The sequence below is a fragment of the Rhodotorula toruloides genome (genome assembly GCF_000320785.1).
Source record: "Rhodotorula toruloides NP11 unplaced genomic scaffold Scaffold23, whole genome shotgun sequence".
Classification (NCBI taxonomy): domain Eukaryota; kingdom Fungi; phylum Basidiomycota; class Microbotryomycetes; order Sporidiobolales; family Sporidiobolaceae; genus Rhodotorula; species Rhodotorula toruloides.
This window is the reverse complement of record NW_015622983.1, coordinates 131,700-156,018: the sequence shown is the minus strand read 5'-3', so window position 1 is coordinate 156,018 and position 24,319 is coordinate 131,700. Positions and strand designations below refer to the sequence as shown.

The 24,319-nt window shown below is 62.0% G+C and overlaps 11 protein-coding genes across 11 annotated transcripts; 6 read left to right on the top strand and 5 right to left on the bottom strand.

Moving 5' to 3' along the window:
* Positions 1-64: 64 nt before the first annotated feature.
* Positions 65-2,190, top strand: RHTO_03826 (oxoglutarate/iron-dependent oxygenase; the record flags this gene model as incomplete). Its single annotated transcript, XM_016417495.1, has 5 exons — positions 65-305; positions 368-708; positions 761-859; positions 917-1,123; positions 1,177-2,190. The coding sequence occupies 5 exons, from the start codon at positions 65-67 to the stop codon at positions 2,188-2,190; spliced, it is 1,902 nt and encodes a 633-aa protein (XP_016271147.1).
* Positions 2,191-2,228: 38 nt separating this feature from the next.
* RHTO_03825 (glycerol:H+ symporter Gup1) lies at positions 2,229-4,830 on the bottom strand (the record flags this gene model as incomplete). Its single annotated transcript, XM_016417494.1, has 10 exons — positions 2,229-2,268; positions 2,324-2,390; positions 2,459-2,606; positions 2,664-2,838; positions 2,895-3,043; positions 3,102-3,596; positions 3,676-3,846; positions 3,905-4,339; positions 4,444-4,511; positions 4,581-4,830. The coding sequence occupies 10 exons, from the start codon at positions 4,828-4,830 to the stop codon at positions 2,229-2,231; spliced, it is 1,998 nt and encodes a 665-aa protein (XP_016271146.1).
* A 115-nt stretch (positions 4,831-4,945) lies between these two features.
* Positions 4,946-6,077, top strand: RHTO_03824 (chaperone regulator; the record flags this gene model as incomplete). The annotated part of the gene is made up of 6 exons (XM_016417493.1): positions 4,946-5,137; positions 5,208-5,301; positions 5,374-5,462; positions 5,521-5,738; positions 5,823-5,926; positions 5,992-6,077. The coding sequence occupies 6 exons, from the start codon at positions 4,946-4,948 to the stop codon at positions 6,075-6,077; spliced, it is 783 nt and encodes a 260-aa protein (XP_016271145.1).
* A 195-nt stretch (positions 6,078-6,272) lies between these two features.
* Positions 6,273-10,308, top strand: RHTO_03823 (uncharacterized protein; the record flags this gene model as incomplete). Its single annotated transcript, XM_016417492.1, has 8 exons — positions 6,273-7,085; positions 7,166-7,270; positions 7,338-9,112; positions 9,175-9,284; positions 9,340-9,467; positions 9,522-9,721; positions 9,792-10,102; positions 10,163-10,308. The coding sequence occupies 8 exons, from the start codon at positions 6,273-6,275 to the stop codon at positions 10,306-10,308; spliced, it is 3,588 nt and encodes a 1,195-aa protein (XP_016271144.1).
* Positions 10,309-10,405: 97 nt separating this feature from the next.
* RHTO_03822 (mitochondrial inheritance component mdm12) lies at positions 10,406-11,652 on the bottom strand (the record flags this gene model as incomplete). Its single annotated transcript, XM_016417491.1, has 2 exons — positions 10,406-10,430; positions 10,502-11,652. The coding sequence occupies 2 exons, from the start codon at positions 11,650-11,652 to the stop codon at positions 10,406-10,408; spliced, it is 1,176 nt and encodes a 391-aa protein (XP_016271143.1).
* A 124-nt stretch (positions 11,653-11,776) lies between these two features.
* RHTO_03821 (uncharacterized protein) lies at positions 11,777-13,295 on the top strand (the record flags this gene model as incomplete). Its single annotated transcript, XM_016417490.1, has 3 exons — positions 11,777-12,116; positions 12,178-12,547; positions 12,602-13,295. The coding sequence occupies 3 exons, from the start codon at positions 11,777-11,779 to the stop codon at positions 13,293-13,295; spliced, it is 1,404 nt and encodes a 467-aa protein (XP_016271142.1).
* Positions 13,296-13,880: 585 nt separating this feature from the next.
* On the top strand, positions 13,881-16,197 carry RHTO_03820 (hst4 protein; the record flags this gene model as incomplete). The annotated part of the gene is made up of 4 exons (XM_016417489.1): positions 13,881-14,115; positions 14,174-14,307; positions 14,372-14,508; positions 14,568-16,197. 4 exons carry the CDS (start codon positions 13,881-13,883, stop codon positions 16,195-16,197), a joined length of 2,136 nt encoding a protein of 711 aa, XP_016271141.1.
* A 328-nt stretch (positions 16,198-16,525) lies between these two features.
* RHTO_03819 (DUF1767 domain containing protein) lies at positions 16,526-17,982 on the top strand (the record flags this gene model as incomplete). The annotated part of the gene is made up of 4 exons (XM_016417488.1): positions 16,526-16,627; positions 16,685-17,176; positions 17,233-17,372; positions 17,433-17,982. The coding sequence occupies 4 exons, from the start codon at positions 16,526-16,528 to the stop codon at positions 17,980-17,982; spliced, it is 1,284 nt and encodes a 427-aa protein (XP_016271140.1).
* A 169-nt stretch (positions 17,983-18,151) lies between these two features.
* RHTO_03818 (uncharacterized protein) lies at positions 18,152-19,624 on the bottom strand (the record flags this gene model as incomplete). Its single annotated transcript, XM_016417487.1, has 4 exons — positions 18,152-18,453; positions 18,519-18,924; positions 18,992-19,152; positions 19,210-19,624. The coding sequence occupies 4 exons, from the start codon at positions 19,622-19,624 to the stop codon at positions 18,152-18,154; spliced, it is 1,284 nt and encodes a 427-aa protein (XP_016271139.1).
* Positions 19,625-20,047: 423 nt separating this feature from the next.
* Positions 20,048-20,945, bottom strand: RHTO_03817 (aldo-keto reductase; the record flags this gene model as incomplete). Its single annotated transcript, XM_016417486.1, has 5 exons — positions 20,048-20,184; positions 20,263-20,470; positions 20,570-20,624; positions 20,740-20,805; positions 20,881-20,945. 5 exons carry the CDS (start codon positions 20,943-20,945, stop codon positions 20,048-20,050), a joined length of 531 nt encoding a protein of 176 aa, XP_016271138.1.
* Positions 20,946-21,295: 350 nt separating this feature from the next.
* RHTO_03816 (uncharacterized protein) lies at positions 21,296-23,908 on the bottom strand (the record flags this gene model as incomplete). The annotated part of the gene is made up of 11 exons (XM_016417485.1): positions 21,296-21,451; positions 21,515-22,221; positions 22,276-22,403; positions 22,463-22,572; positions 22,630-22,844; positions 22,902-22,940; positions 22,993-23,072; positions 23,127-23,203; positions 23,260-23,448; positions 23,482-23,651; positions 23,725-23,908. 11 exons carry the CDS (start codon positions 23,906-23,908, stop codon positions 21,296-21,298), a joined length of 2,055 nt encoding a protein of 684 aa, XP_016271137.1.
* Positions 23,909-24,319: the final 411 nt, after the last annotated feature.

Sequence of the window (24,319 nt, the reverse complement as noted above, 5' to 3'; positions counted from 1 at the left end):
TCGACAAGCACGGTTCATCGACGAACACTCGCTTGCACTCTTCCACACGCTCACTGACCGCGCGATGAGCTCGCCGACTGCTGCTGAGCCCGCTGCGAAGCGACAAAAGCTCGACGAGCAACTGCTGCCCTTCCACTCGACCTTGCTCGCTCGCGACAACGTCGACCGGCTCAGGACGGCGCACGCTGCTTCGGCGCCGTACAAGCACGCCGTGGTGGACCAGCTGTTTGACGAGGACTTTTTGAAGCGTGCGAGGAAGGAGATCACGGAGCAGCTCAGCTTCCGCTTAAAGGAGACGGACATTTGTGCGTTCACCTCACCTCCTCGTCGAAGAGTCGCTCGCTGACCTCGTTTCTCTTCAGACAAGGTGTGTACGACACGAGGCATCTTCCAAGACTTGGTCTGACGCCGCGCGCCCCGCAGATCAACCAGACGGGCGACTTGTCCAACCTCTCCGGCCTCCCTGCCTCTGAACTCGCTCTTCTCCCGACTCTCCTCGAGCTCCGCGATGCGCTCTACAGCAAAGAGTTCCGCTCCTTTGTCCAAGAGGTGACCGGCTGCGGCCCGTTGAGCGGGATCAAGACGGACATGTCGTGCGCCGAGTACAGCGAGGGTTGCTACCTTTTGAATCACGACGATGTTATTGGCACGAGGAGGATCAGCTTCATCCTCTATCTCGTTCTTGACGAGCCGGCGTGGCAGCCAGAGGTGCGTTCGCCATCCACTTGAGAGTAAGCGCTTGCTGAGCCTCGTTTCGCAGTGGGGAGGTGCGCTCGAGCTGTATCCGGTTCTCGAGGCGGACGAGCAGAACCCCGACCGACCAAATGTGCCCGTTTCGAAGCCTTCAGTCGTGATCCCCGTGAGCTCCAGCGTGCACTTCTCGCTTGACGAAGACTGACGATGGCGTTCTCCACAGCCCGCCTTCAACCAATTCGTCTTCTTCGAAGTGCAGCCCGGCCACTCGTTCCACTCGGTCGAGGAGGTCGTCGTCGAGGGTGACAAGCAGAAGGGCGGAGTCGGCGCGCGTGTCAGCTTGAGCGGCTGGTTCCACAAGCCGATTGAGGGCGAGGAGGGCTACGAGGGGAGCGACGGGTTCAAGCCGAAGAGCAGTCTGCAGCAGTTGGTGCGTCCGTTGCACGTCTTACTAAGCAAGGGTGCTGATGCTGCTCTCTGCAGTACGCCACGACCCTCTCCGCCGCAACCCCCTACCCCGAACTTCTCTCCCTTCCATTGCCGACCATCCCCTCCACCGCCGAGCTGGCCTACCTCCAGCCACTCGTCAACTCCGCCTATCTCACACCAAAGGTCGTGTCGCACCTCCGCACCCAGTTCTGCGAGTCCTCGCACCTCGTCCTCGCCGACTTCCTCGCGCCCTCTCTCGCTTCCGAGATCGAGGTGCTCATTCGTGCGCGAGACGCAGAGATGGAAAAGGGTCGTCGCGGAGTCGAAGTCGGCGGCTCGATCACCAATAAGGTGCCGTCTCACACGGCTGGCGAAAGCGAAGCAGACGGCTGGACTGTCGTCGGCCCTCCGCATCTCCAGCGCTACCTCTCGCTCTCCCCCACCTCTACCACCGCCACTGACCGCCTCTCGTCTCTCCTCCGCCAAGTGCACGACCTCTTCACCTCCTCCGCCTTTGCAGCCCTCCTCGCATCCCTCACCTCCCTCCTCCCAACAGCCTACACAACCGCAGTCCGCCGCTTCCGACCAGGTCTAGACTACACCCTCGCGCGCGGCGAGTCAGCGTCGGACGAAGCGGCGTCGGCGAAACTGGATGTCGGGCTTGGGTTGACGCCGGAGTTGGAGAAGGAGGAGGAGAGGGAGAAGTGGGAGAGTGGGGAGGTGGGTGGGTGGGATATCTGGCTTGCGAATGAGGAGGGTGGGGATGAGGCGACTTACGGAGGTGGAGGAGCGAAGAAGGAGGAGAATGGTGATGGCGAGGCGGGCGAAAAGCAGGAGGAGCAGTTGAGCGAGCAGCCGGCGGAGGAAACAGGAGCCGAGGAAGAGGAGGAGGAAGACGACGGCCCGCTCCTCGCGCTCGAGCCGGAGTGGAACCGCCTCCACCTCGTCCTGCGCGACCCGGGCGTCCTGTCTTTCGTCAAGTACGTCTCGGCTCGCGCGCCGTCCAGCAGGTGGGACGTTGTCGGCGAGTGGGAGGTGCAGGGCGTCGAGGAGGAAGAGGAGGCATAGACGAGTCGCTGCACTGCAGAGTGTCCTTGCTACTTGCGTCAGCACTTTCGAGAGATCCCTCGCCTCCGCTCTTCCTCCCTGCGAGCGCAAGGGCTGTCAACTGCTGCGCTGCCGTCCCGGAGAGCCGGCGCACCTGTATTCGAACATGACTTGGACTGCAACAAACAGACATGCACTCGCGAAGAGCAGGAAGAGCCGGCCTGTGCCAAGTGGGTTTCGAGTGAGTCAGGCCTCGAGGTGCTTAGAGTCGGAAGAGTCACGGACGCACCTTCCCACCCGCCGAGCATGACCTTCCACAGCTCCCTCGCCCCGTCGACCCCGACGACGAATCCGACGAGGTTAGCCGTCATCATGAGCAAAACGTTGGCGACTCCTCCGATGGCAGCGAGGTGGCGGTACCAAGGCTTCGTGCCGTACTGCGCGCAGATCTGAGCATCAGCTCAGCCTCGTGAGACGGGCAAGTTTCGGCGCACCTTCGAGTACGGCACAGCCTTGCGAGCAATCATCTCGGGCACGACGAAGAGCGTGACGCCCCAGCCCCAGATGAGCAATCGCAGGCGAAGGTCGTGCCATAGCGCAACAAAGGTGAAGACGCCGAGAGTTGCGAGGAGCGGGCGGGCGGATCCGCCCAGCGGGATGTAAAGGTACCTGTTGAGAGTCATCAGCGTCGGTCGCCGCGATGGGAGAAGCGGAAGAGAGCGCACCTGACCACCCACATGTTGTAGCTGCGGTGCCAGCTCCGCCAGAATCCGAGCGTCGAATAGTTGTTCGCCATGCAGCGGATCATGTTCTCGGGCGGGACGATGCCGTCCAGCAGCGCCCAGAGGCGGAAGAGACGCCAAGGCAGTAGGAGCTGCGCGTGCTCGCCCTGTCAGCTGGACGCAGGCAGGATGAGGACGGCGAAGACGCACCTTCAGCCAGACAACTATCAGATTCCAGAATCCGACCATGCTGACCTCCGCAGGCGTCATTCCGTTCCACCAGCCCTTGCCCGAGTCCTTGAGCGCGACGACGTACATCGAGTGGAGGAGAAGCTCCATCGTGAGGAGGCAGGAGAGAAAGCGGGTCGTGTAGGAGAGAAGTGCGCGAGGGGAGGTCTCGCTCGGCGCGGGCCGGGTAGAGAGACGGTTGAGACTGGTGGAAGACGCGGAGAGAAGGAGTGGGTCGGTAGCGAGTTCCATAACGGGAGTAGAGGCGCCTCCGTTTCCGGACGAAGCAGGTTGGGCAGACGGCGCGAGTTGAGCGAGGAAGGAAGGGTATGTCATGATTGGGCCGGCCAGGTATAGTGGCGGGTAGAGGACATAGGCGATGAAATGGATGAAGGAATAGCTTGAGGCTGAAGGAGTAGGATCAGGCGCGACTGTCGAGGAAGAGGTCTTGGGCGGCGACTGGAACTGCTGCGCGGCCTGCGAGTACGCGCATATCTAGCGTAAGCATCACACAGGTGTGCAGGACTGCTTCTCGCACCTCGAGCGCCTCACTCACCTTGACCCTCGGACTCGTCGGCGGCTCCGGCAAGCCCTCTCCCGCTTCTCCCTCGTTTTCCGCAATCTTCGCCGACCACGCCCAGTAGTACTCCATGTTGAAGCTGATGAGGCGGAGCATCGAGATGTTGTAGCTGATGTGCCAGCGAGGGAGGAGGCCGCCATAATCGTCCTGCGTGAACAGGAGTCTCGTCAGCGAGTATGCAGTGCTAGGGGAAGGGATCACGCACGAGCCACGAGAGCGCGAAGTTCAGCGAGCCCCACTTGTATCCCGAGCAGATCTCGTTTGCGAACAAGATCGCAACGTTGAAGGCCCAAGTCGCGTACGGCGTCCACTCCCTTGTCCATCTTCTCCGCTTGCTCAGGCTGGACAACGATCCCCCGAGCATAGCGATGCGGTAGTTGATGCCAAGAATGATGAGAAGTTTCGGTAGACTCGAGCCGTGCAGGACGGCGAGGAGGGCGACGCTGAAAAAGGCGCTAAAGGCTGCTCGGGCGTCACGGGCGCGCTTGGCATCGAAGTGGGGGGAAGAGGGGTTGTTGGAAGGCGAGAGACGGCGAGCGAGGAAGCGGAAGGCGTGCGAGAGGGAGAGGTGGAAGAGCATAAGGGCGACGAGGAGGGGAAGCTTCGAGCGGAAGAGGAAGTATTGCGCGTCGGTGACGTCCTGAGAATGCAGTGTGGTCAGCTCCTAATCGAGTGGCCAGATCCGCGCTTGACGCCCGTCTGCTGAGGCAACAACGGATGCAAAGTAGAGAGAACTGAACGCACGACTTTCCACCCAAACAGCCATCCGTTTCGTAGCCGCCCCGCATACTTCCAGTATCCCTCACTCGTCGCTGTGTTTGCGGAAACGGACGCCTGTCAGCCCGCAAGACGTCGGAGAAGGTTGCCTGCTGCGAACGCACCTCGTGTCGCCTTGCACCCGATCCTCCACATCTGCGGGACCACCAGCGCAAAGACAAGGTAGTACGCGTAGAATTCCTTCGTTCGCCATCTCGACTGCGGCCCTTGTTGCGTGTTGGAAGCTGGAGACGCGGTCGAAGGGGTGTGGACGGTGAGGTCTGTGATGGCCCACTGTGGTTTGCCGGGCGTGCGGTTCCGTAAGAGCTGTTGTGGTATGGGCGAGGGTATCCTCGGATGCAGCTGTGCACCCATCGGAGCAGTGCGAGCGGGACCCTCTCACGCGAACAAGGAAGAGTGGGGCTTGGAAGAGAACGGCTACTTGACACCCGCTTGGGAGGCTTGCGAGCCCGCCGATACGCCTGCTAGGATGTCTGCAGCACATGCGAACGGCTCTGGCTCGTCCGCATCGCGTGCGAGCGCCTCATCGTCGACCCTCGACAAGGGCAAAGGACCCGCGACGTCCTCAACAGCGACGGCCGCGGACGCAGATCTGTTCGACGATGCAGAACTGGACCGTATCTTCAATCAGGAGGCATCGCAGGTCGCGCGAGAGGCAGAGGTACGTCCCCGTCGTCCTTCATCAGCTGGCGGCGACAAGGAGAACTCACGCCTGTTCGACCGTCTTGCAGGTCTTGCGAGTGCTTGGAGCGTTCAAGCTGAACCCGTACGAGATCCTCGACCTCAACTGGATGCCGTCTGCGGGGACGACCGACAGCGACATTCGTTCGTCCACCCTGGTTCCTCCGATTGGAGCTGCTCGGCCTGACTAACGACGCTTCTGTTGTCGCGGTGCAGAGAAGACTTATCGCAAGAAGTCCTTGCTGATCCACCCGGACAAGCTGAAGCACCCGCGCGGTATCGAGGCTTTCGACTTGCTGAAGAAGGTGCGTCTTGTTACCTGGCCAGACCATCTGTCACGCGGACTGACGTCGTTTTCCACAGGCGCAAACCGAGCTTTCCGACCCGGCAAAACGCAAACCGCTTGACGAGACGATCACGGACGCTCGCATGCTTGTTCTCCGCGAACTTGGCATCCCGCGAGAAACGCCCGACGACGATGAGCGATTGCGGCCCCCCAAGCTGCCAGCTCCGGACTTGAAAGAGCGGGTGCGGAAGAAGACTAAGGACTTGCTGATTGAGGACGAGCTGAGACGGAGGAGGTGTGTCCAGCTGTGTTCACTCGTCTCGGTCCTGATCGCCTTCTCCGTATCGGGCACTGATAACGGGGGACACGCCTTCCACAGGGTTCAGAAGATGACGATGATCGCGGAAGGAGCGGAGGCGAAGCGTGTCGAGGATGCCGTCGCCGAGAAGAAGCGCAAGATGGAGGAGAAGGAGCGGTGGGAGGGTGCGTTTGCTTCTTGCTTCCACTTTGCTTTGTCACAGATGACTCAAGCCCTCCTTTCTGCGCAGAGACGCGCGAAGACCGCGTGCACGACTGGCGGAACTTCAACAAGAAGCGGAAAACGAAGAAGAAGGGTCCGCAGGTTCTCGGTTGAAGCGTCGCTCGTCCCCGTCGCGCGCCCCTAGTCTTCCTTCCGTTGCATTGCTACACCTGCTTGTTGTCCCAGTCTGCCCGTTACTTCTCGCTGCACAAGACGCGTCCCGATGAAAGCCAACTCTTTTGACTTCTCGCACTTCGCTCGCACTCTCGCTCCGGCTCGCTGTGGATGCTGTAGGACTCGCTGCGCGCCATGGCAGACGACGACGAGGACTTTGAGCTGCAGGACGGCCTCGACGACCTCGACTGGACCGACCCCTCGCTCCTCGCTCAACTCGACGGCGCGACACAGGCTGGCGCAGCGCAGGGGCAGGGATTGCAGGTCCCGAGGGCTTCTCAGATACCGCCAAAGCCTGCACCGCCGCCAGTCGAGCCCCAGCGACTCGCTCAGCAGCAACAGCGACGACCTCTCGCTCCTCCCCCTCCAGGACCATCTCAGTTCCCTCAGTCGACGCAATTTCCGCTCGGAACGGCTAGACCAGGTGGGATCCTGCGACCGCCGCAACCGCCGCCTCGGAAACGGGCGAGGGTCAACGGTCCTCCCGCTGCTCCCGCTCCTCAGGCCAAGGCAGTCCAGGATGTCGACGAGGATTTGCCTGAGATTCGCGTCCTGGACGGCGGACAGCTCAATGGGAATGGGGCGACTACGGCGGGGACGATCTACAGGACTGAGCCGGAGCGCGGGACGACTATCGCCTTTCCTCCTCCCCCCGTTCCTCGTCCAGCCGCTCCTGCGCACCCTCCCGTCCAGCATCAGCACCATGCGGCAACCACTCGACAACCATCCGTCCAGCCAGCCGTGCGACAACCCTCTGTTCCTCCGCCAGTGCCTCAACACCGTCCGCAAGTCGCGCTGAGCCAGCCTCAACCTCTCGCTCGAGCGGCTTCGGAATCAGCGGCGGCAATTCGGTCAAGGAGTCTCGGCTCGCATGATGCAGCGGGAGGAACCGGCATGTCTGAAGTGGAGAAGCGTGAGCTGGAGGCGCTGAGGCGTGAAAAGGCGAAGGTGCGCTTCGGGCCTCTCTGAATATGACCTGGGTATGCGCCTACCCCGTGGCTGATATGCGGAAACGGTGACGCACACAGCTTCAAGAGGCGCTTGACGCGGCGCGAAAGATGGAGGAGGAGCTCAAGAAGCAGGTCATGACCAAGTCTGGCGAGAACTCAATCATCCGCAACCGGCTGAGCAAGGTGCGTTTGCTGAATTCCTCTTCTGCCCGCGCGCACTTTCAGTCTGATCATCGCTTTGCCCCGACAGGCTGAGTCCGCCCACGCTCTCGCACTCAAGAATGAGCAGCGCGACAAGGCTCAGCTGGCCGAGCAGCTCGAAGCGAAGGAGCGCGAGCACAAGCAAGCTCTCGAGCGCTTCAAGATCGAGGAGGTCTTCCGCCGTCAGGAACTCGCGACTGCCGGCCCTTCCTCCGCGCAGAGTCAGCGACACTACCACCACCCGAACCATCCGAATCTCGGAAGCGCTCAAGCAGCGAGGTTCTACTCGCGTGGAGCGAGCGCGGCGCCAGGAGCTTCGCGAGATGTGCCAGCCAGTCCATCGCTACGCCGTTCGAGTCGCGCCGCCTCGGAGCGTCCTAACGGGGTCGCTCAGCCGAAGACGCCTGCGCCACCAGCCGGTCCGCCTCCGTCTACTTTCTCGAACTTCCAGAACTCGTTCACGGCTGGATCGACTGCAGCAGCGGGCAAGAAGGGCAAGGCGCGGGACGGTGTGGAGCGTGAGGGCTCGATGGGACCGCCGAAGCAGGCTGTGAGCGTGGGTGTGCGACGCGAAGCTGCGGTTACAACGCCGACGAAGCGGAGGAGACTCGACAACGGCGAGACGAGCGACCAAATGCTCGTCGAGGAAGATGGGCAGGACTTGGGCGGCTTCGAACATGGCGATTTGTCGATGGTGCAGGAGGAGGACGAAGCGATCGGCGGGCTTCAGTGGGAGTGGCTTGCCGAGCAGCGTGATACGCGATCGCAACTCGTCGCGGCGGTGTTCACGCACACCTCCCTTGCGCCGATCGACACCGAGCCGGCGGAGGTGCTCACCAAACCCGGAACCGTCCCAACACGACCGGCAACATACGCTGCAACGCACGCGAGCACGGCCCGAGCGACTTCCAGCGCCCGCAACGCCCACTCTTCGACATTCGGCGGGCGAAGTTCTACGGCCGCGGCGACTGCAGCGCAGCAAGCGTCTGCCTCGCAATCCTCTGGGCCTCATCCGACTTTTCACGCACTCATGAACCTCCGCTTCCCCTACTCAACTCCCGCCGCCCTCGCAGCCGAGTACGAGTCGATCACCCGCGACCTCTTCACACTCCTCGGGCGTCGACTCGACCCTCACTCCTCGCCGTACTCTTCGTCTTCTTCTTCGTCGACCTCGTCGGTCCTCCCAACGTCATTCAGCCTCGGCCGCGCTTACTCCCTCGACGGCGCGCACCCGATGCTCGAGCCGCTCATCCTCGCGTACGGCCTCGCCAGCCACTTCGCATCTCTCTTGCAAGTGCTCGAGGCAGCGACACTGTCGGGACCGATGACGGCGCTGTTGAAGCTGATGGCGCATCTCGCCTTCCTCTTCCCGACCTTCGCGCTCGCCTGTTGCGCGGTCACGCCTGCGCCGTCAATGCGACCGAACGGTCACGCTGCAACGCAGCAGGTCCAACAGTCGCAGGCCCCCGTGCCACTCCTTGTCCTCCTCGGCCGCATCATCGCTCGCTACGGCCGTCCCGAACTGCCGTCCCGCGACTCTCTCCTCCCCCGCGGCTCAGGTCCTGCCGGCTCAACCCTCACGACTCGTCCCGCAGCGATTCGCTCTCGCAAGGCTCGCGTCGCAAGAACCTCGTCTGCCTCGACAGCCGCCAAGGCGGAGGATGATGCGCAGGAGCGGGTGCAGCTGGAGAAGGGGAAGCGGGGTGCGCTGCTGGAGGCGGTGTTGGGAGTGCTCGAAGGTGTTGCTTGGAGGTGTCTCGCGGTACGGAAGGGCGAGGAAGTCGAGTTGGGCGTTGGTGAGGAGACGAGGTTGGCGGAGGAAAGGTGTGCCTCATTCTTTCTACATCTGAGTAACACCGTCGCTAACGCTTTACGCTCGCTCGCAGCTTCAAGGCGTTCCTACAAACGCCGAACGCTGTGGCAACTCTTCTCGATCCGAACCACCCGCTTCCCATCTCGCTCGCGAGCGTTCGCTTGCTGGCATCACTCGCGTGCCGTGCGTCCGGACGCTCCGCTTGCCTCTACTCTTGTGCTGACACGTACGATTGCAGGACCGCCCCTCTTCCGTTCGATCCTCGGCATCAAGTTTTACGAGATGGCCGATGTGCGGTCAAGTCGCATCCCGCTAGTCGACCGTCTCGCGACGTTGCTCGTCATGCCTCGAACCGATTCTATCACCGTGCGTTAGCTCCTGAAGTCCGTCGTCCGGCATCCTAACCAATCTCTCGCTCAGGCTTCCGCATTCGACTCGACCATACTCACGCTCGCCTCGATCCTCCTCGCCTCGCACGACGACGCCATCCGCCTCTTCGCACAGAGCGCCGCCTTCGTCCCCGAGCTACTCGCGAAAATGTGGCCGGATGTGCGGACTACCTGGGAGCACGACGGTCGAGATATCTCGGAGGGCGGAAAGCAGAGGGCGATGCTGGACCGGTACGTCTCTCACGCGCGGCTGAAATTGCCTGGGGTACAATCGCTGACCGTGCGCTCCGTGGTCCCACAGCACCGTTGCCCGCCTATCGCGCCTCATCCACCTCTTCTACTACCTCTCACTTGCCCCTCACTCCGTCCCGATCGCCGAGCTTCTTGCCGGTCCTTCTACACTTGCCTCCACGACCTCCGCCGGCACCGCCCAAACGCCTCAGCAGGCCTACCAGCGCCAAGCGGTCAACGACCTCTTCATGGCATGTTTCGGCACCGTTGCGTTTGCCACGCTCGGTGGTGAGGCTGAGGACGAAGGGAGCACGGAAGGGGCGATGCCGAGCTGGGCGGAGCAGGGGAGCGAGCAGCGGAGAGTGCTGGTCGAGCTCGGCTGTGAGTCGCGCTGCGTTCTCTAGCCGAACTTGCACTGATCGCATCTCATCGCGACTGCAGACTTGGCGCAGGAGATCCTCGAGGACGTCTCGCCTGACGAGCTGGAGGAGATCGAGGAATGCTTCGGCCTAACGGACGCCGAGAAGGACCGCGAGGAGGAGGCGGGCGAAGAGGCGGACGTCCAAGCGATGGCTCTCGAGACGTAGAGCGTGCAACAAGATGCGAGTTGCGGTCGAAGTTGATACGGATTAAGAGAGAGGAAGATAATGCGGCAACAAGGACGAGAGACGGCTACAGCTGGGACTAGTACAGGACGGACTGGAAGTTTCTGCGGAAGAGAGGCAGGGGAACAGGTCAGCGAAATTGCCCTCCGGCGGAAAATTAGCGAGCGCGACGCACGGGAACACCAACTCGTTCTCGAGCGTCTTCCTCGCGACCTCCAGCACAAACTTCTCCACCTTGCCCACGTTCTTCAGGACATGCTTGTCGGCCTGCCCGACTTCGCTCTCAACCTGCGCCGAGCGGAGGATGCGGGCGCCTACGCTGGCGACTGGCTTGAGCCCTGCGGCATTTGGTCCGAGTCCTGCTGGTCGGCTGAAGGTGCCGCTGGGCCTCCGACCGGGCGTGATAGCCGGATCTGAGTCGGCTGCTTCGACGAGCGAGAGGTGAAGACGCCGTCGACCGCCTTCGAAAGCGACGATGAGAACGCCCTCGAACGCCAGTCCGGTGACGGTCAATTCGAGCGGTAGGCTCATGAAGCCTGGCGAGGGGTAGTTGATCAGGAGGGAAGTCGAGATACCGAGAGAGAGGTTGCCGGAGTAGGAGACGCGGAGGTGGAGTTGGAAAGATGGAGAGGGAGCAGACGAAGCGGCGGGTTGATAGGGAAGGGATGAATGCGAGGGGGTCGGCGATGGTGGGGCGTACGAGTGAGGGTGGGTTTGCTGAGAATGCGAACGAGAATGGCCTCCGCCTGTATGAAGACCGGCTCCAGCGAGTCCCAAGGACGGAGGATCGGGGAGAAAGAGGTTTGCTCGTAGAGGCGGAGCAGGCGAGTGGGATCGGCTTCGTGACCTCGGGCCGAAAGGTGTCGCTGCGGCGGAAGGGATGGAATGACTGTGCAAGCCGGGGGCGAATAGTGCGGCGGAAGGAGGTTGAGGAGTAGGAAGGACGCCCGTGACAGATCCTGTCGGCGAGAACGGGAACGGTCTTCGTGGGAAGAGCTCGTCTGGCGACTCTGACGGCGAGACTCCCGACCCGTTGAACGCCCTTCCAGCATCCGCCGTAGCAGTTCTTTGTCCTGCAAGTCCTCCCGGCCTCGGCGCGACCAGCTCATCCTCGTCGCCATCTTCCGCCGCAAGAAACTCCTTCTGCACATCTCGTATGTCCAGTAGCTCGATCTGCGGCTCCGTATCGCCGAACGAGAACGTCGTGACGCTGAGCGGGCCGAGAAAGTCGGGACGAGGAGCGGCGTCAAACGCGTTGGCGAGGAAAGCGGTGGCCGACTGGGTGAGGGTGGCGTCTACCAGGCTCCAGTCGAGGTCAATGGACATCCCAGCGACCCTCGTCGAGCGACACGGCGAGGTGGTCTCTTCCAACTCTCATCGCTCAACGCCCTCTCCTCGTCCACTCACTCGCGATTCGCTTTCGAAGGTCCTGTCAGTGCTGACGCACGCTATGGCTGTCTCGAACCCGTCTACTGCTCTCGCTTCTTCCTGGTTCGACGAGCAGTCGATGCAGACCATTCGCAACCGCGCTGCCCGCGATGAGCAGCTGAACCGTATCCAGAAGCATCAGAAGGCGCTGCACACGGACTACTGGGGTCAGCCGAACGGCCGCATCACCGGCGGTGTTCTGCATCTCGCCTACCTCGCGGACGAGTCTGACCAGCTCGACCCGCCCTTCCCCGACCTCGTCAGGGCCGAGTACGAACGGATCGATGCTGCTCTCGAGGTCTATGTCGGAGCGACTGGCCACACCGTCGGCGGCTTCCTCATCTACGGACAGTCGGGCGCTGGTGCGTGGAGACGATAGTCGATTCACGTCTGTTCCATCCTGATTAACCTGGTTCTCGGCAGGCAAATCTCGCTCCCTGCGGTACCTGAAGGCGCTCAAGTTTGAGCGCAAGGAGCCCGTCATCGTGACCGAAACAGGTCGCGACGACTTTGACCTCTTCTGCGAGGAGGGCGCTTTCTTCGACATTCCGCTCAACCTGCTCAAGACACGCGACATCGTCCCGCTCCGACCCATTCTTGTGCTCGTCGATGTTGATCCCTGCAGACCTGAGCAGCCATTGCCACACGTCTTCAACCGCCGGATCAAGAACATCGTCACCTGCTTTGCGACCTCCCCAAGACAGGACAGGTATCAAGGCCAGTTGCGCAATTTCCTGAGGATCGCCTTTTGGGTCATCGATCTCTGGCCTGACAACGAGCTCGAAGCCTTCACGTGCGTGCACCAAGTCCTTCCTGCGTCGCTGCCGCTTATACGTGTCTTGAACAGCGCTCATTGCCAAGTCCCGAGCACTCGCTTTGCTTCCTCGCCTCGCGTGTACCTGACGCCGAAGGAGCGTCCCTCTTGCCCGGAGACACATCTGCCGCCGTACTCCGAGGTCGTGCCGCCGCCACAACCGGAGGATCTGGACAAGCTTTTCCAGCTTCCGATGCGTCGTGTGACGCCGGGTAGCTCTGTCGCGCCGAGTTCGGCATCAGATGCATCAGCCCAGACGGCGGGAGGGCCGACGCAAGCCGACGAGGCAACCAGGACGCACATGCCTTCGCTCTTCCTCCCCGAAGTCAGTACAGCTCCCCCGTCCTACGCTCCATCAAGCGGCAACTTTTATACGTTCAACGACTACATCCTCTACATGGGTCGCACTGTTGGAGATGCGTACAAGTACCTCAGCGACGGCATGTACCGCAAGTCGTCGGATCTGCGCCGGGACATCTTTCCGACGCTTGACTTCCATAGGACGCTAAACGTCCTGTATGAAGCTCGGACGTACAAGCCGAGTGCGCCCGCATGGATCCTGGGCATGCCGGTCGCCTTGCAGCCCCGAGGCTTCGACCTTGTGTTTCTCGAGGTGCCGACGCCGGGCGTGCCTCGTCCGAATGCGGGCATGCCAAACTCCACCGTCATCCCTGCGTCGGCGGCGGTTCAGGAGTGGTTCCGCAAAGAGTTGGAAGCGGCGAAGTGACGGAACGATTTTCCTCGAATGACCTCCCTGTCGGTCCTCTCAATGCTCGCGGTCTTGGACGATCGGTGCGTGTACTATCGCGTGCTCGACTGTATCGGTACGCCTGACTGCGCCTCTGAAGAAGCCTTGGACTGATGCTTTCGTGTGCACAACGTCTACAGCACATTGACAGCACGATCTCGCCTCAATCGTTTTCTTCTTCTCCGCGAACTGCATTGTCAAATAGTCAATCCGGTCTTGTCGACCGTCTCAGAGTCGCCTTCTGCGCGAGCATCGTCGCGAGAGCATCAGGGAGCGCGCGAGGATTGGCGGATCCTGCTGGCGAGAGCTTCGTTCGCCAAGTTGATGAGGGTCGCTGTCTGCTGGACTCTGTAGCAGTTCTCTGAAGCCACGCTAGCCCCCGACGAGCGACTTGAAGGACGTGGACACTCGCCAACCCTTGATCGCTCAACCTCTCCCACTCGCTGTTTACCTTGCTCGGCTTCAACTCGCTCTGGTGGCTCGCTGTGCCGCTAGCCTGCGAACAAGAGACGCTGGCTCGACGATTGCGCCGTGCACCACCCGCAAGCCGCCCGCGCGAGCGAGATGGCGACCCCGCCTCTCCCAATCCTCTCGTTCGGTAACGGCCAACCCCCCTCTGAGTCCGACTTGCCGCCCTTCCCTACGATCCTCCTTCCTCAAGGCGCCGACTCGAATGCAGGAGCGAAGCCCGGCGGGTCGAGCGGGGCGTCGTCGGCGAGCTCTTCAACGTCCTCCAACATCGACCTCGCTCACGTCGCACGCACCGTACTCAAGGCCAAGAGGGTGGCGGTGGTCTGTGGTGCGTTACTGGAACACGCCACGATGCAAGCGAATGAGCTGACGGTCGTTGCGAGCAGGAGCCGGCATCTCGACTGCCTCTGGGATCCCCGACTTCCGCTCTGGCGCCGGTCTCTTCAAGAGCCTGAAGGAACAGCACCCGGATGCGAAGCTCACGAGTGGGAAGGACCTGTTTGATGTCGGGCTCTTCTCGGTGTGCTCAGCCCAACTGACAGCTCTCACCGATGTTGACTGACACCCTCGCTCGCGTTCCACAGTCCGAGGCAAATGCGGCCATCTTCTACAACATGATTGCCGAGTTGAAGAAGCAGACGGACGCGGTCGAGCCGACGGCCTTTCATGCGTGGCTCAAGGACCTGGATGACGAGGGGAAGCTGTTCCGCGTCTACACCCAGTGCGTCCAGCATCTTCACCCACACGAGACCGCTCGAAGCTGACGCTCGCTTGACGCAGGAACATCGACTGCCTTGAGGAGAAGGCTGGCTTGACGTACGGCCTCGGCGACAAGTCGCTCCCTCTTCCTCCTCGTCGCGCCGGGCGATCCCCCTCGAAAGCCCGTCTGTCCGGCAACTCGACTCCGACGTCCGTTCCTCTTCAGCCTTCCTCGTCCCAAGCATCCACAGCCTCGACCTCGTACCCAACTCCTCGGTCTTCCGCCTCTCCGCCTCCGACCCATTCGACCATTCCCCGCGTCATCCCCCTTCACGGCCACCTCGCAACTCTGTCCTGCTCCGCGTGCAAGCTCACCACCCCAGTCGACCCCTACCTCGACCTCCTCGCTTCCGGCTCCGCGCCAGCCTGTCCCTCCTGTCTTTCGATCGACCAGGCTCGCTCAGCAGCCGGCGAGCGGTCCCGTGGTGTCGGCATGTTGCGGCCAGACGTGGTGCTGTACGGCGAGGAGCACAAGGATGGCGAACGAGTCGGGGAGATTACCCAGCGCGACTTGATGGGACAGAGGCCGGACTTGCTGCTTGTCGTCGGGACTACGCTCAAGGTCAAGGGGACGAAACGGCTCGTCCGCGAGTTGTCCAAGGTCATCAAGCCTCCTTCGAAGAGCGCATCCACGACCGAACAAGACGACGACCCGCCTTCGTCCAGCCCGGCTTTCCCCTCGTCCTCTCAGCAAAGCGCGACATCAAAGCGTCCGCGGCAGAAACGTCCACCTCCGATTCACACCCTTTACCTCAACTACGACTTTCCTACGCCGTCGCGTGAGTGGGCAGGCGTGTTTGACTGCTGGTTGAGGGGCGACATCCAGCAGTTTGTGCAGGCTGTCAAGGACGAGAAGAAGCGGATGAAGGTCGAGATGGAGGAGAAGGAGCAGAGGAAGCGGAAGCGCGAGGAGGCGTCGAGTAGTCCGAGAAAGGCGCGGGCGGCGTTCAACGGGATGGGGAAGGAGCCGGAGAGGCCGAAGGGACGGACGACGATGGCGGCGATGAGGGCGTCTTTGCCGGTGGGCGGGGTCCAGCGACTGCCGGCCAGCAGCACGCACGGCCTGCCCGTCGATATCCCTCGCCTCTTCGGCCTTCCGCCTAACGCTGCTCTCCCGCCACTGCCTGTCACCGCACCGCCTGCTCCGCCGCCCAAACCAGTCGCCGCGGCCTCGATCTCGGCATCCAGCTTCCTCGCCTCACCCGGCGCTACAGTCGTCCGACCGTTCTCGACCATGCCTACTACAGTCGCAACGCGTGCGCCCGTCATCCCCGCATCGCCCGCATCGTCAGCCGGTAGCGCGGCTGTTGTTGCTCTCGCACCGAAGCCTCGCCTGCCCGCCCGCGCGCTCACGCGCAACTCGTCGACGTCTTCACTTTCGTCGCTGTCCTCCACCTCGTCAACCTCATCGCGCTCGACCGAAGCAACGAAGCGCACGACTCGCGCGCAAACCCGCCAATCCTCGACCTCGTCCACCTCGACCTCCTCCTCCTCGCGCTCTCGGCGCGCATCTACTGCACACTCGACGCAAATCTCGCTCCAAAGCGCGGCGGCAAAGAAGGCCGAGGTCAACCGGTTGCAGTTCAGCGTGACGAAGAAGAGTGTCGGGCGGGTGACGGGGACGGTCAAGAAGCGCGTGGCGGGGCGGTGAAAGAGGGTTGTGCTTTATCGCTTGTTGGAGTCGTGCGTGGAGTCGTACGTCGTGTTGTACAGATGCATCGTGCTTTCTCCGCCATTGAGTTGTGGTCTCTGAGGAGAGAGGGCAGTCTGTTCGCCTCACTTCCCGCTCGCGCGGCTTCCGCTCAATCTTCACGCTCTTGCACCTCGTCTAGAAGCGCTGCAACGCCCACTGAAAGCCTCGCAAGCTCGACTCGAAGTTGACATCTCACCACCCCGTCGCGTCGCCCTCGCTCAACCATCGACTGAACACCTCGCACACCGCTTCGCACAGCCCATGCTCAGCTGACTGACGCTCGAGGATGCCTCATCTGCCTCCTGCCTTGCTCGCGTGGTACCGCTCGTCGTACCCGACCCTCCAGTTCAACCCAGAGTGGCTCGAGGCTTGCGTCGAGTATCTCCAGGTGCGTGGCTCGCTGGGCACTGTAGCGGAGGCTGAACTGACTACTACATGTCTCCAGGCCAACGACCCGGCCGCAGCGACTGTCCCAGGCTTGATCAAGGCCGTCGAAGTCCAGCTTCTCTCGTCCGATCTCTCGACTTCCGTCCTCCCCTCCCCATCTCGCCGAGCAGAGTTGATGACTCTCCACCCTGCCTCTGACCGAACGATCCTCTTCACCGGCGGAGCGAAAAAGGCGGGCGTGTTGTTCCAGGTACAGCGGGTGGACGATATCGCGCATTCGGCGTCACAGCTGCAGGAAGTTCTGAAGGAGAAGAAAGAAGCGCGGCGGGTCCGCGCGAAGGGCGCAAACGCAGGAGGAGGGCGAATCATGGATCTCGACGAGGAAGAGGAAGACGAAGCGAAGAAGAAGATCTTGCCGGCGGGCGTTGAGCCGCCTTTCCCGCGTGGGAGCGGCAAGTTTGTGCTGAGTGATGGAGACACCGAGGTCCAGGCTTTCGAACTGAGACAGGTGTTTGGGCTCGGGTTGGAGGAGATCAAGCTGGGTACAAAGGTGCGGCGCGTCCCGCTCTCTCCGTTTCCCGCACGGTGCTGATCTCTCTTGCACAGCTCCTCATCCACGACGTTCCTTTTGTCAACGGCATCCTCATGCTCACGCCCAACAACACGGTCGTCAAGGGCTACCAAGTTGAAGAGATCGAGGCGGTCAAGGAGTGGATCGTTGAGAATAGCTTGCGCGAACGGCTTGGGTTCGTCCCTTGGCCCTGTCTCCTGGTCAACGCGTACTGACTCTGCTGCCATGCATGTAGCGAAGACCCCCTCCCTCATCCCGACGACGCCCCTCCCGCCCACGCCGCTCAACCTCAACCTCCTGCCGCCAACCCTCAACCGCCTCCCGATCGCAACGCTCACTCACATGCTCAGATCCAGCCCAAACCCAAAGCCCCCTCGTCCGACTACGGCGACTTTGAAATCGACGAAGCGGATCTCTTCGCTGCTGAGGCTGCAGGAGGAGCGGACGAGGACGAGGAAGAGGCTTTGCGGGCCATGGAGGAGGAATCCCGCGCTGCGAAAAAGCCGAAGAAGCAGCATCAGGAGAAGAGGGAGACGAGAGTCAAGCCTGAACCGGTTAGTTCTGGCTCGACAGGCGGGCGGAAGGGGATGAGCGAGGGCTTGAGGAAGACGGGCTTGAGCGGAGAGGTGGAAGTGTTGGAGCTCGATTCGGATGAGGACGAGAAGGAAGCGGCGGCGAAGGAGGAGCAGAGACAGGTCAAGAGGCGGAAGACGGCGGGATCTGCGACGAGCAAGACAGGTGTAGGCGGGCCGAAGCTCGGCGTGATGGAGATTGACAGCGATTGAAACACCCCTCTGTCGGTCGAGAGACGACGATGCCGAGGCTGAACGATAGAAATGCACGAGCATGCGAAGAAAGCCAAGTCTGGCGGGATGAACGACTCTACAACAAGGGATAAACAGCCCGATCCGTCTCCGTTCAATAAGCCTAACTGTCTGTCCGCTCGCGCCTCGTCTAGTACCGCGGACTGGGACTCATCGCGCCTGCCCTCGCATTGTAAGGGATCCCTCCCGCCGCCACCGCAGGAGATCCCGCCCGCGGGACCTGCGCAGCTGTGAGGGGTACGTCGTCTGCGCTGCTTGCGAACGGGTTCGGGTACGAGGGGTGCTGGTGCGAGGGTGGGGGATAGACGATCGCTGGTGGAGCGGAGGGGTGAGGGTTGTTCGTTGTGGGAGGGTTCGCGAAAGGGTCGATGGCGGTTGCGGCGGCGCCCGGAGGGAGGTGCGATGGGGCCGGGGTACCAAGGTACGGGTCGTCTGCGGAATGAAGAGATGTCAGCCTGAGAAGAACCGAACGGCGAATAGGTGAGAAGACAACGCACAATAGCTCCCGCCGTACGCGCCCGCTCCTGCACCCGCGTACGCGAGCTCATACGGACTCTGCGCCCTCGGTCCCCCTCCACGCTCACAGAACTGCTCGCTCCCATTCGGGCCATAGCCCAACCTCGGACTTCCAGCGTCCCACTCCGCTCCTCCAGCTGTCCCATGCGGCCTCCCAAACTCGTCCTCATCCGTCTCGTACCCAAACTCCCGGTCCTTCTCCATCTCCACCCCCGCACCGCCCGTCTTGCGCGTCGCGGGAGGGTTAAGCGTGGAGAGGTTCGTCTCGCCCCCGTCCGGCTGGAGTTCGGGCCACTTGATCTCGCCGATGTCGTGGTCGAGGTTGGAGAAACGTCGTTGGGTTAGGCGCCAGAAGAGGAGGCAGCCGACAACGACCACGGCGACGCCCTGCGAAGTAGCTTTTCTTCGTCAACTCCCGAAGCTAGATTCACGTGTGGAGGAAAAGCGAACGCACTCCGATGACACCGCCAATGATGCCCCACGTCTTGCCAGAAGGACCGCTGCTCGTGTTGTTCTTGACGGGCACGGCGCTCGCCGATTCTTGCAACATTGTCGAACTTGACCCGTCCGAGTTCGTCACGACGGACGTGATTGTCACAATGGAGACGGCAGACGCTGTCGAGCAAGTGAGTCAGCGACAGCACAGGCAAGAGGAGAGGACCGTCCACGCACAAGAAGAAGTGCGAGAGGAAGTCGGCGAGGACGTCGACGAGCTCGTGCTGCTCGGCGTGCTCGGCGTCGAAGACGGCATCGACGTACTCGACGCGCTGCTCGTGAGGGCCGACGTCGCGCTCGTCAAAGCGGACGTCGCACTAGCGCTCGCATCGCTCGTCGCCGACACCAGCGTCCCGCTCGCGCTCGCCGCCGAACCCGTCGCCGCCGTTCCGCTCGCCGTCGCACTGACTCCGCTCGGCGCTGCACTACTCTCCGAGCATCCCAGTCCCAACACACCACACCAGAACCCTCGTTCGGCGAGACGGACGGACGAAGTGGGCTGAGCGCGAGGGTGGTGCGCGACTGCTTCGCTCGTCGCTACGAGGAGTGCGAGGGTGGATAGGATCAGGAGATGGCGTGTCTGGTGTGGCATGGGTCGCTTCGTGGCGCTCTAGAGGGAGGAGAATGGAGGTCGGGTGCCGATGAAGCGAGCGAGCGAGCGAGAAGACTGGCGGATTGGCGGCGAGCGCGGGTGGGTGTGCGACGGCGTGCAGAGCGTGTCTAGAGTAGCTGTAGTCCTGTCCGTGCAGCGTGTGCGCCTACCTAGCGTGAGCCAGCGCCGTGAGCGAGCGGCAAGAGCGCGACTGGCACGCGACGACGAAGTTTGGTCGAGGGGCGAACAGAAGGACCTCGCTCGACGACTGCGACGCTTTCGAAGGATCCGGCGGCATACAGACATCGACGAGGACACTGCGAGTCGAACGGGTTAAGCCGGAGACTCGAACGGAGACTTGGACGATCCAAACTCCTCCTTTTGCAGACGAATAAATCATTCGTACGTCTACTCCGGCTTCGTCTAGAGCTTTGCGTCCGGCACGTCCTCCCAAAGGTCGGGCACGCCCCATCCCTCGGACGGGTCGACCGTCCGCTTCGTGCCGAACTCGAGCGCACGCTTCTCGAGGCGGGTGATCTCGTCCGTCGTCAGCTCAACCTCTGCGACGACAGTCGGTTTAGTAAGTCAGCTCGCAAGGGTCAACGGAAGGAGAGCGAGGAAGAAAGCGAGCGGCGTACCCTCAAAGTTGCTCTTGATCCGCTCGGGCGTGACCGACTTGGGCAACACGACGATTCCTCGCGCGGCCTGCCACGAAATCAAGACCTGCGCTGGGGTCGCACCGTGCGCCGAGGCGATCTCCTTGACGACCTTGTCGTCCATCTGAGGGGCGCCGGTCGAGCCGAGGGGCGAGTAGGACTCGAGGAGAACGTCGTTTCCTTGCGACCACTGCGGGATGGAGGAGAGTCGGCGAAGACAGCAAGTCAGCCATCTGTCCTGCGTAGCTCATAGTGTCTGGGAACCAGGTGCGGGAGGAAGTAAGCGCACCTTGACGAGTTCAGGCTGGGCGCAGTTCCCGTAGATGGCCGCACAGTCGATGTGCCTTCACGTCATGAGCGGGAGGAAGGGCACGATCAAAACGGAACGGCAGGAAGCGGATGAGCAAGTGAGGTCAGCCCATCTTCTCGAGGAGGAACAGCAAGTGGACCTCGACGCACCTGTATCCCGCTCCGATCGCAACCTTCACAGCCTCTCTGACCTGTCCAGGCTCGCTCTTCCACGTCCTGCGCGCATTCGCTCGTCTCGTCAGCACAGGAAGCGATGTGGGGATCAACTCGAGGAGGAGAAGGGGAACGCACCCGAGTCCGACGGCGGGGATCTTGAGGCCTTTGCTGAGCTGAAATGCGCGTGAGAATGCGGGCATCGTAGGATATGGATCTGTAGCGAGTGAGGAGAGCGAGGAAGAGAGCGGATCGGGTCGAGCAACCTCCACTTCAAGCGGTGACGAAGGTCCGGTCTGTCGTAGCGGCGTGCGACGATGAGCAGAGACTGAGCGTGCGAGATGAACCAGCAAGTGAGGCGAGCGAGGCGGAAGGGAAAGCGAGAGGCGGCGGCGAAGCTCTTCTCGAGCTGACCTTCGCAACCTCGCGCTCCTCATCCGTAGACTCGGCTGCGGGCGAAAGCGTGTGAAGCAATGCAAGCGAATCAAGCGGCGCCGCCCTCCCCCGTACAAGCGTCGAACCCTCCCAGCAAGCGATGCGTCTCCGCCCCTCATTACTCGTCCTCCTCGTCGCTCGAGTCGACGGCGCCGCCGGATGCGCGCTTGGCAGCCTTGACGCGAGGATCGTCGAGCGGCAAGAGCTTGATATTCGGGACGTCACCCGCTTCGAGCTCCCTGAGCGTCGGACCGCTGCTGTCGAGCCTAGAGAGCTGGGCGAGCAAATGCGTCAGCTAGCGCCTCTTCGCGGTGCCGTGAGCAACGCTGTCACTCACAAGGTTGTTCCAGCCGAACAAGCGCCCATGCGCCGACTTCGGGGCGTTGTCCTGCCAGGTGAAGCGCTCGCCGAAGTCGTCAAGGTCGCTTGACGTGCAGGTGTCGTCGTCGAGCTCGGCTGCGCGAAGGATCAGGCGGACGAAGAAGACGTGGCGCTGGTTCGTCTGCTTGCGCAGCTGCGTTTGCTTCGGCCTCCAGTCGATCCAGTGGAAGTGCTCTAGGCATTCCGGAAAGGCGAAAGAAGCGGAACGGTAGGTGTAGCCCCAGACACCGTCGGACTCCCTGATTGTACCGAAGTACAGTGACGTCGGGCGAGCGAAGAAGGCTTCGTCGTACTTGTTCTCGGGATAGTCGGCGGGGTCCTTCGAGAGCTTGAGGGTCGAGACGCCGGTCGTTGCGTGCAGTATTGTCTTGATGGCGGTCATGCGGAGCTCTTCGGCGTACTTCTGAAGCGTCTGTTCGATCGGCGGAAGACGACTCTCCCAGAGCGCTTCGTCGAAAGGAGGGCAGTCGTGCTTTAGCCAATCCTTGAAGACCGGCAGCTCCGTCAAGTCGCCCATGTTCGGGAGACGCTGAGCGAAAGCGCCTGCGCTTCTGCAGTATTGCTCGTAGATCGGCTTTAGCGCGTCGTAGTTGCGGTGCTCAGCCGTGGCTTTGGCGAAACGTTCGAGGGAAGCCTGAACCTCGACCCGATAGGCATCCCAGCCTGCGTAATGAGAGATCAGAGCGCGACAAGGGCATGTGTATGCACGGGACGCACCCTCTCGATTGATCTCGGGCGAGGTCTTCGGCATCTTGTCGCTCGTCCCGAAGAGGTCGGCCTGGCGAACATAGAATGCCACCTGCTCTTCCGTCCATCCATACTTCTCGACGAGTACCGGGCTGCATCTGTAGGTGGAAATCCTCATTTGAGACCGCGCCAGCGAGGGACAGCAATGACGACTCACTCTGCCGCCAACTTCTTCCGAGCCTCCCGTTGCCCATCCCTCTTTGCTCTCCACTCCTCGCTGTCGCGCTGCCTCTTCGTGTCGATACCCTTCTGAAGCGCGTGCGACTCCTGCGTGCCAGTCGGTCAGTCAGCACCGGATGACGAGGCTTGGTAGGAGGCACGAACCTTCTGCCTGACCGCGACCTCAGCCTGTTTGAGCGCAACAAAGTCGTCGACGAGGCTCTTTGGCTTCGGCTGACTCATAAGGGGCGGCGAAGGGCGACAGTAGCTATTGGTCGAAGCTGCGACCGCGGCGGCCGCGAACGGGGCCAAGTCGTCCTCATCTTGCAGCTCGAGCAATTCGCGGTTGACCTCGTCCAGATCCTCGATGAGGTAGGCAGCTGTGGAAGGGATCGTGAGCGTGACAGCGAGGGGAATCGACAAACCTCGCGGCTCACGCTCTTCGCGTTTGTGCGGCCGATAGCGGTGCAGATCAACTGCGAGCGAATGGTCAACCAACGTGTCCGTCGTTGGACAGTCATCACGCACAGTCGCTGTACGAGACGCATCGCTTGGCTTTCGGGTGGAGGTCAGGCCAGGCGTTGCGCAGCCTGTTGTCGAGGATGACGCTGAGAAGAAGAAATTGTCAGCCGCGCTTGCATGAGCGATAGCGGATTACGCACTACTGCTTGCGGCAGCGACTGCACGAGCGCATACGGAAGAAAAAGTCCCTGTGGAAGCGTTCGGAGCTGCCGCAGAACTGCTCGAGGGAAGATCAGCGGGGCTTGCGTGGTGCGAGAAGGGGCTTAAGCGTACCTGGCAACCTTCCCCGTGCATCAAAGCGACGAGCTCGAGCTCCGAAATGCCGTCGGGAAGAGGGATCTCGTCGCGGCGGCGAGAGACCGACCAAGCGCCCGTCATCGTCGGCGAGAAGACCATCTTCCGCATCGTCTTGCACTTCCTCGACAGGTGAAGGAGGCCGAGAGTGTCGATGTGACCGCAGGTCTATCGTGGAAGCCCAGTCAGCAGAGCAGCGACAGTCGGGAGAGCGGAACCTGCCTCGAGGAAGAGATCGTTCGGGAGCTTGAGGAGCAAGTCGAGGCTGAAGAGCGGTTCAGGCTGCTTCTCCGTCTCTTGCAGCTCGTCCTCGTCCTCCTTCACCTTCTCCTTGCCCTTGCTCTTCGACTTCCTCGCCTTCTTGCGCGGTCCTGCGGGCAAAGTCAACCAGGACGAGGTCAGCACCCTCAACCCTCACACTGGACCACACTTGCGCGCACTCACCAGCACCGTACGTATCGCCAACGCGTTGCGTGCCCTTCGCTCCGCCCGCCTTGCCCTTCACCCCTTTGACAAGCGGCAAGTCATCGAACACCTTCGTCGCGCCTTCCTCATCGCCCGCAAGCCAGTCGTCGTCGCTGTCGGCCTCCTTGTAGCTCGTGCGCGTGGATGCGCGTCCGCCTGCCATCGCTGGGCGTGTCCTGGCCCGGCGAGGGAGTCGTCGAGGAGGGAGAAAGAGGACAGGGGCGAGGAGGGGGTCGTGCACGGGAGATGTCAAGTCTTGCTGGACTTTCAAGATGGCGAGAACGGCTCAAAGCGTCGTCTATAGTCTGTCAAGTAGAGCGCGACTGACCCTCCTTAGGAATGAGCGGGACGAGCGAGAAAGAGACCAAGCTGGCGGGCGAAAGCCAAGTGAGCGTTTGTTTCCCACTTACACACGCTACGTAGTCGCGTGAGATCAAGGGCGGAAGAGTGAAGGGCGAGCAGGCGGGAAGAGAGGAAGGCTCAGGACGAGAAGGGCAAGCGAGCGGGCGAAGGAGCGGCGTCGGACACAAGTTTGAGGTGTCCGCACAGCCAGCAAGAGCTAGCAGGCGGGACA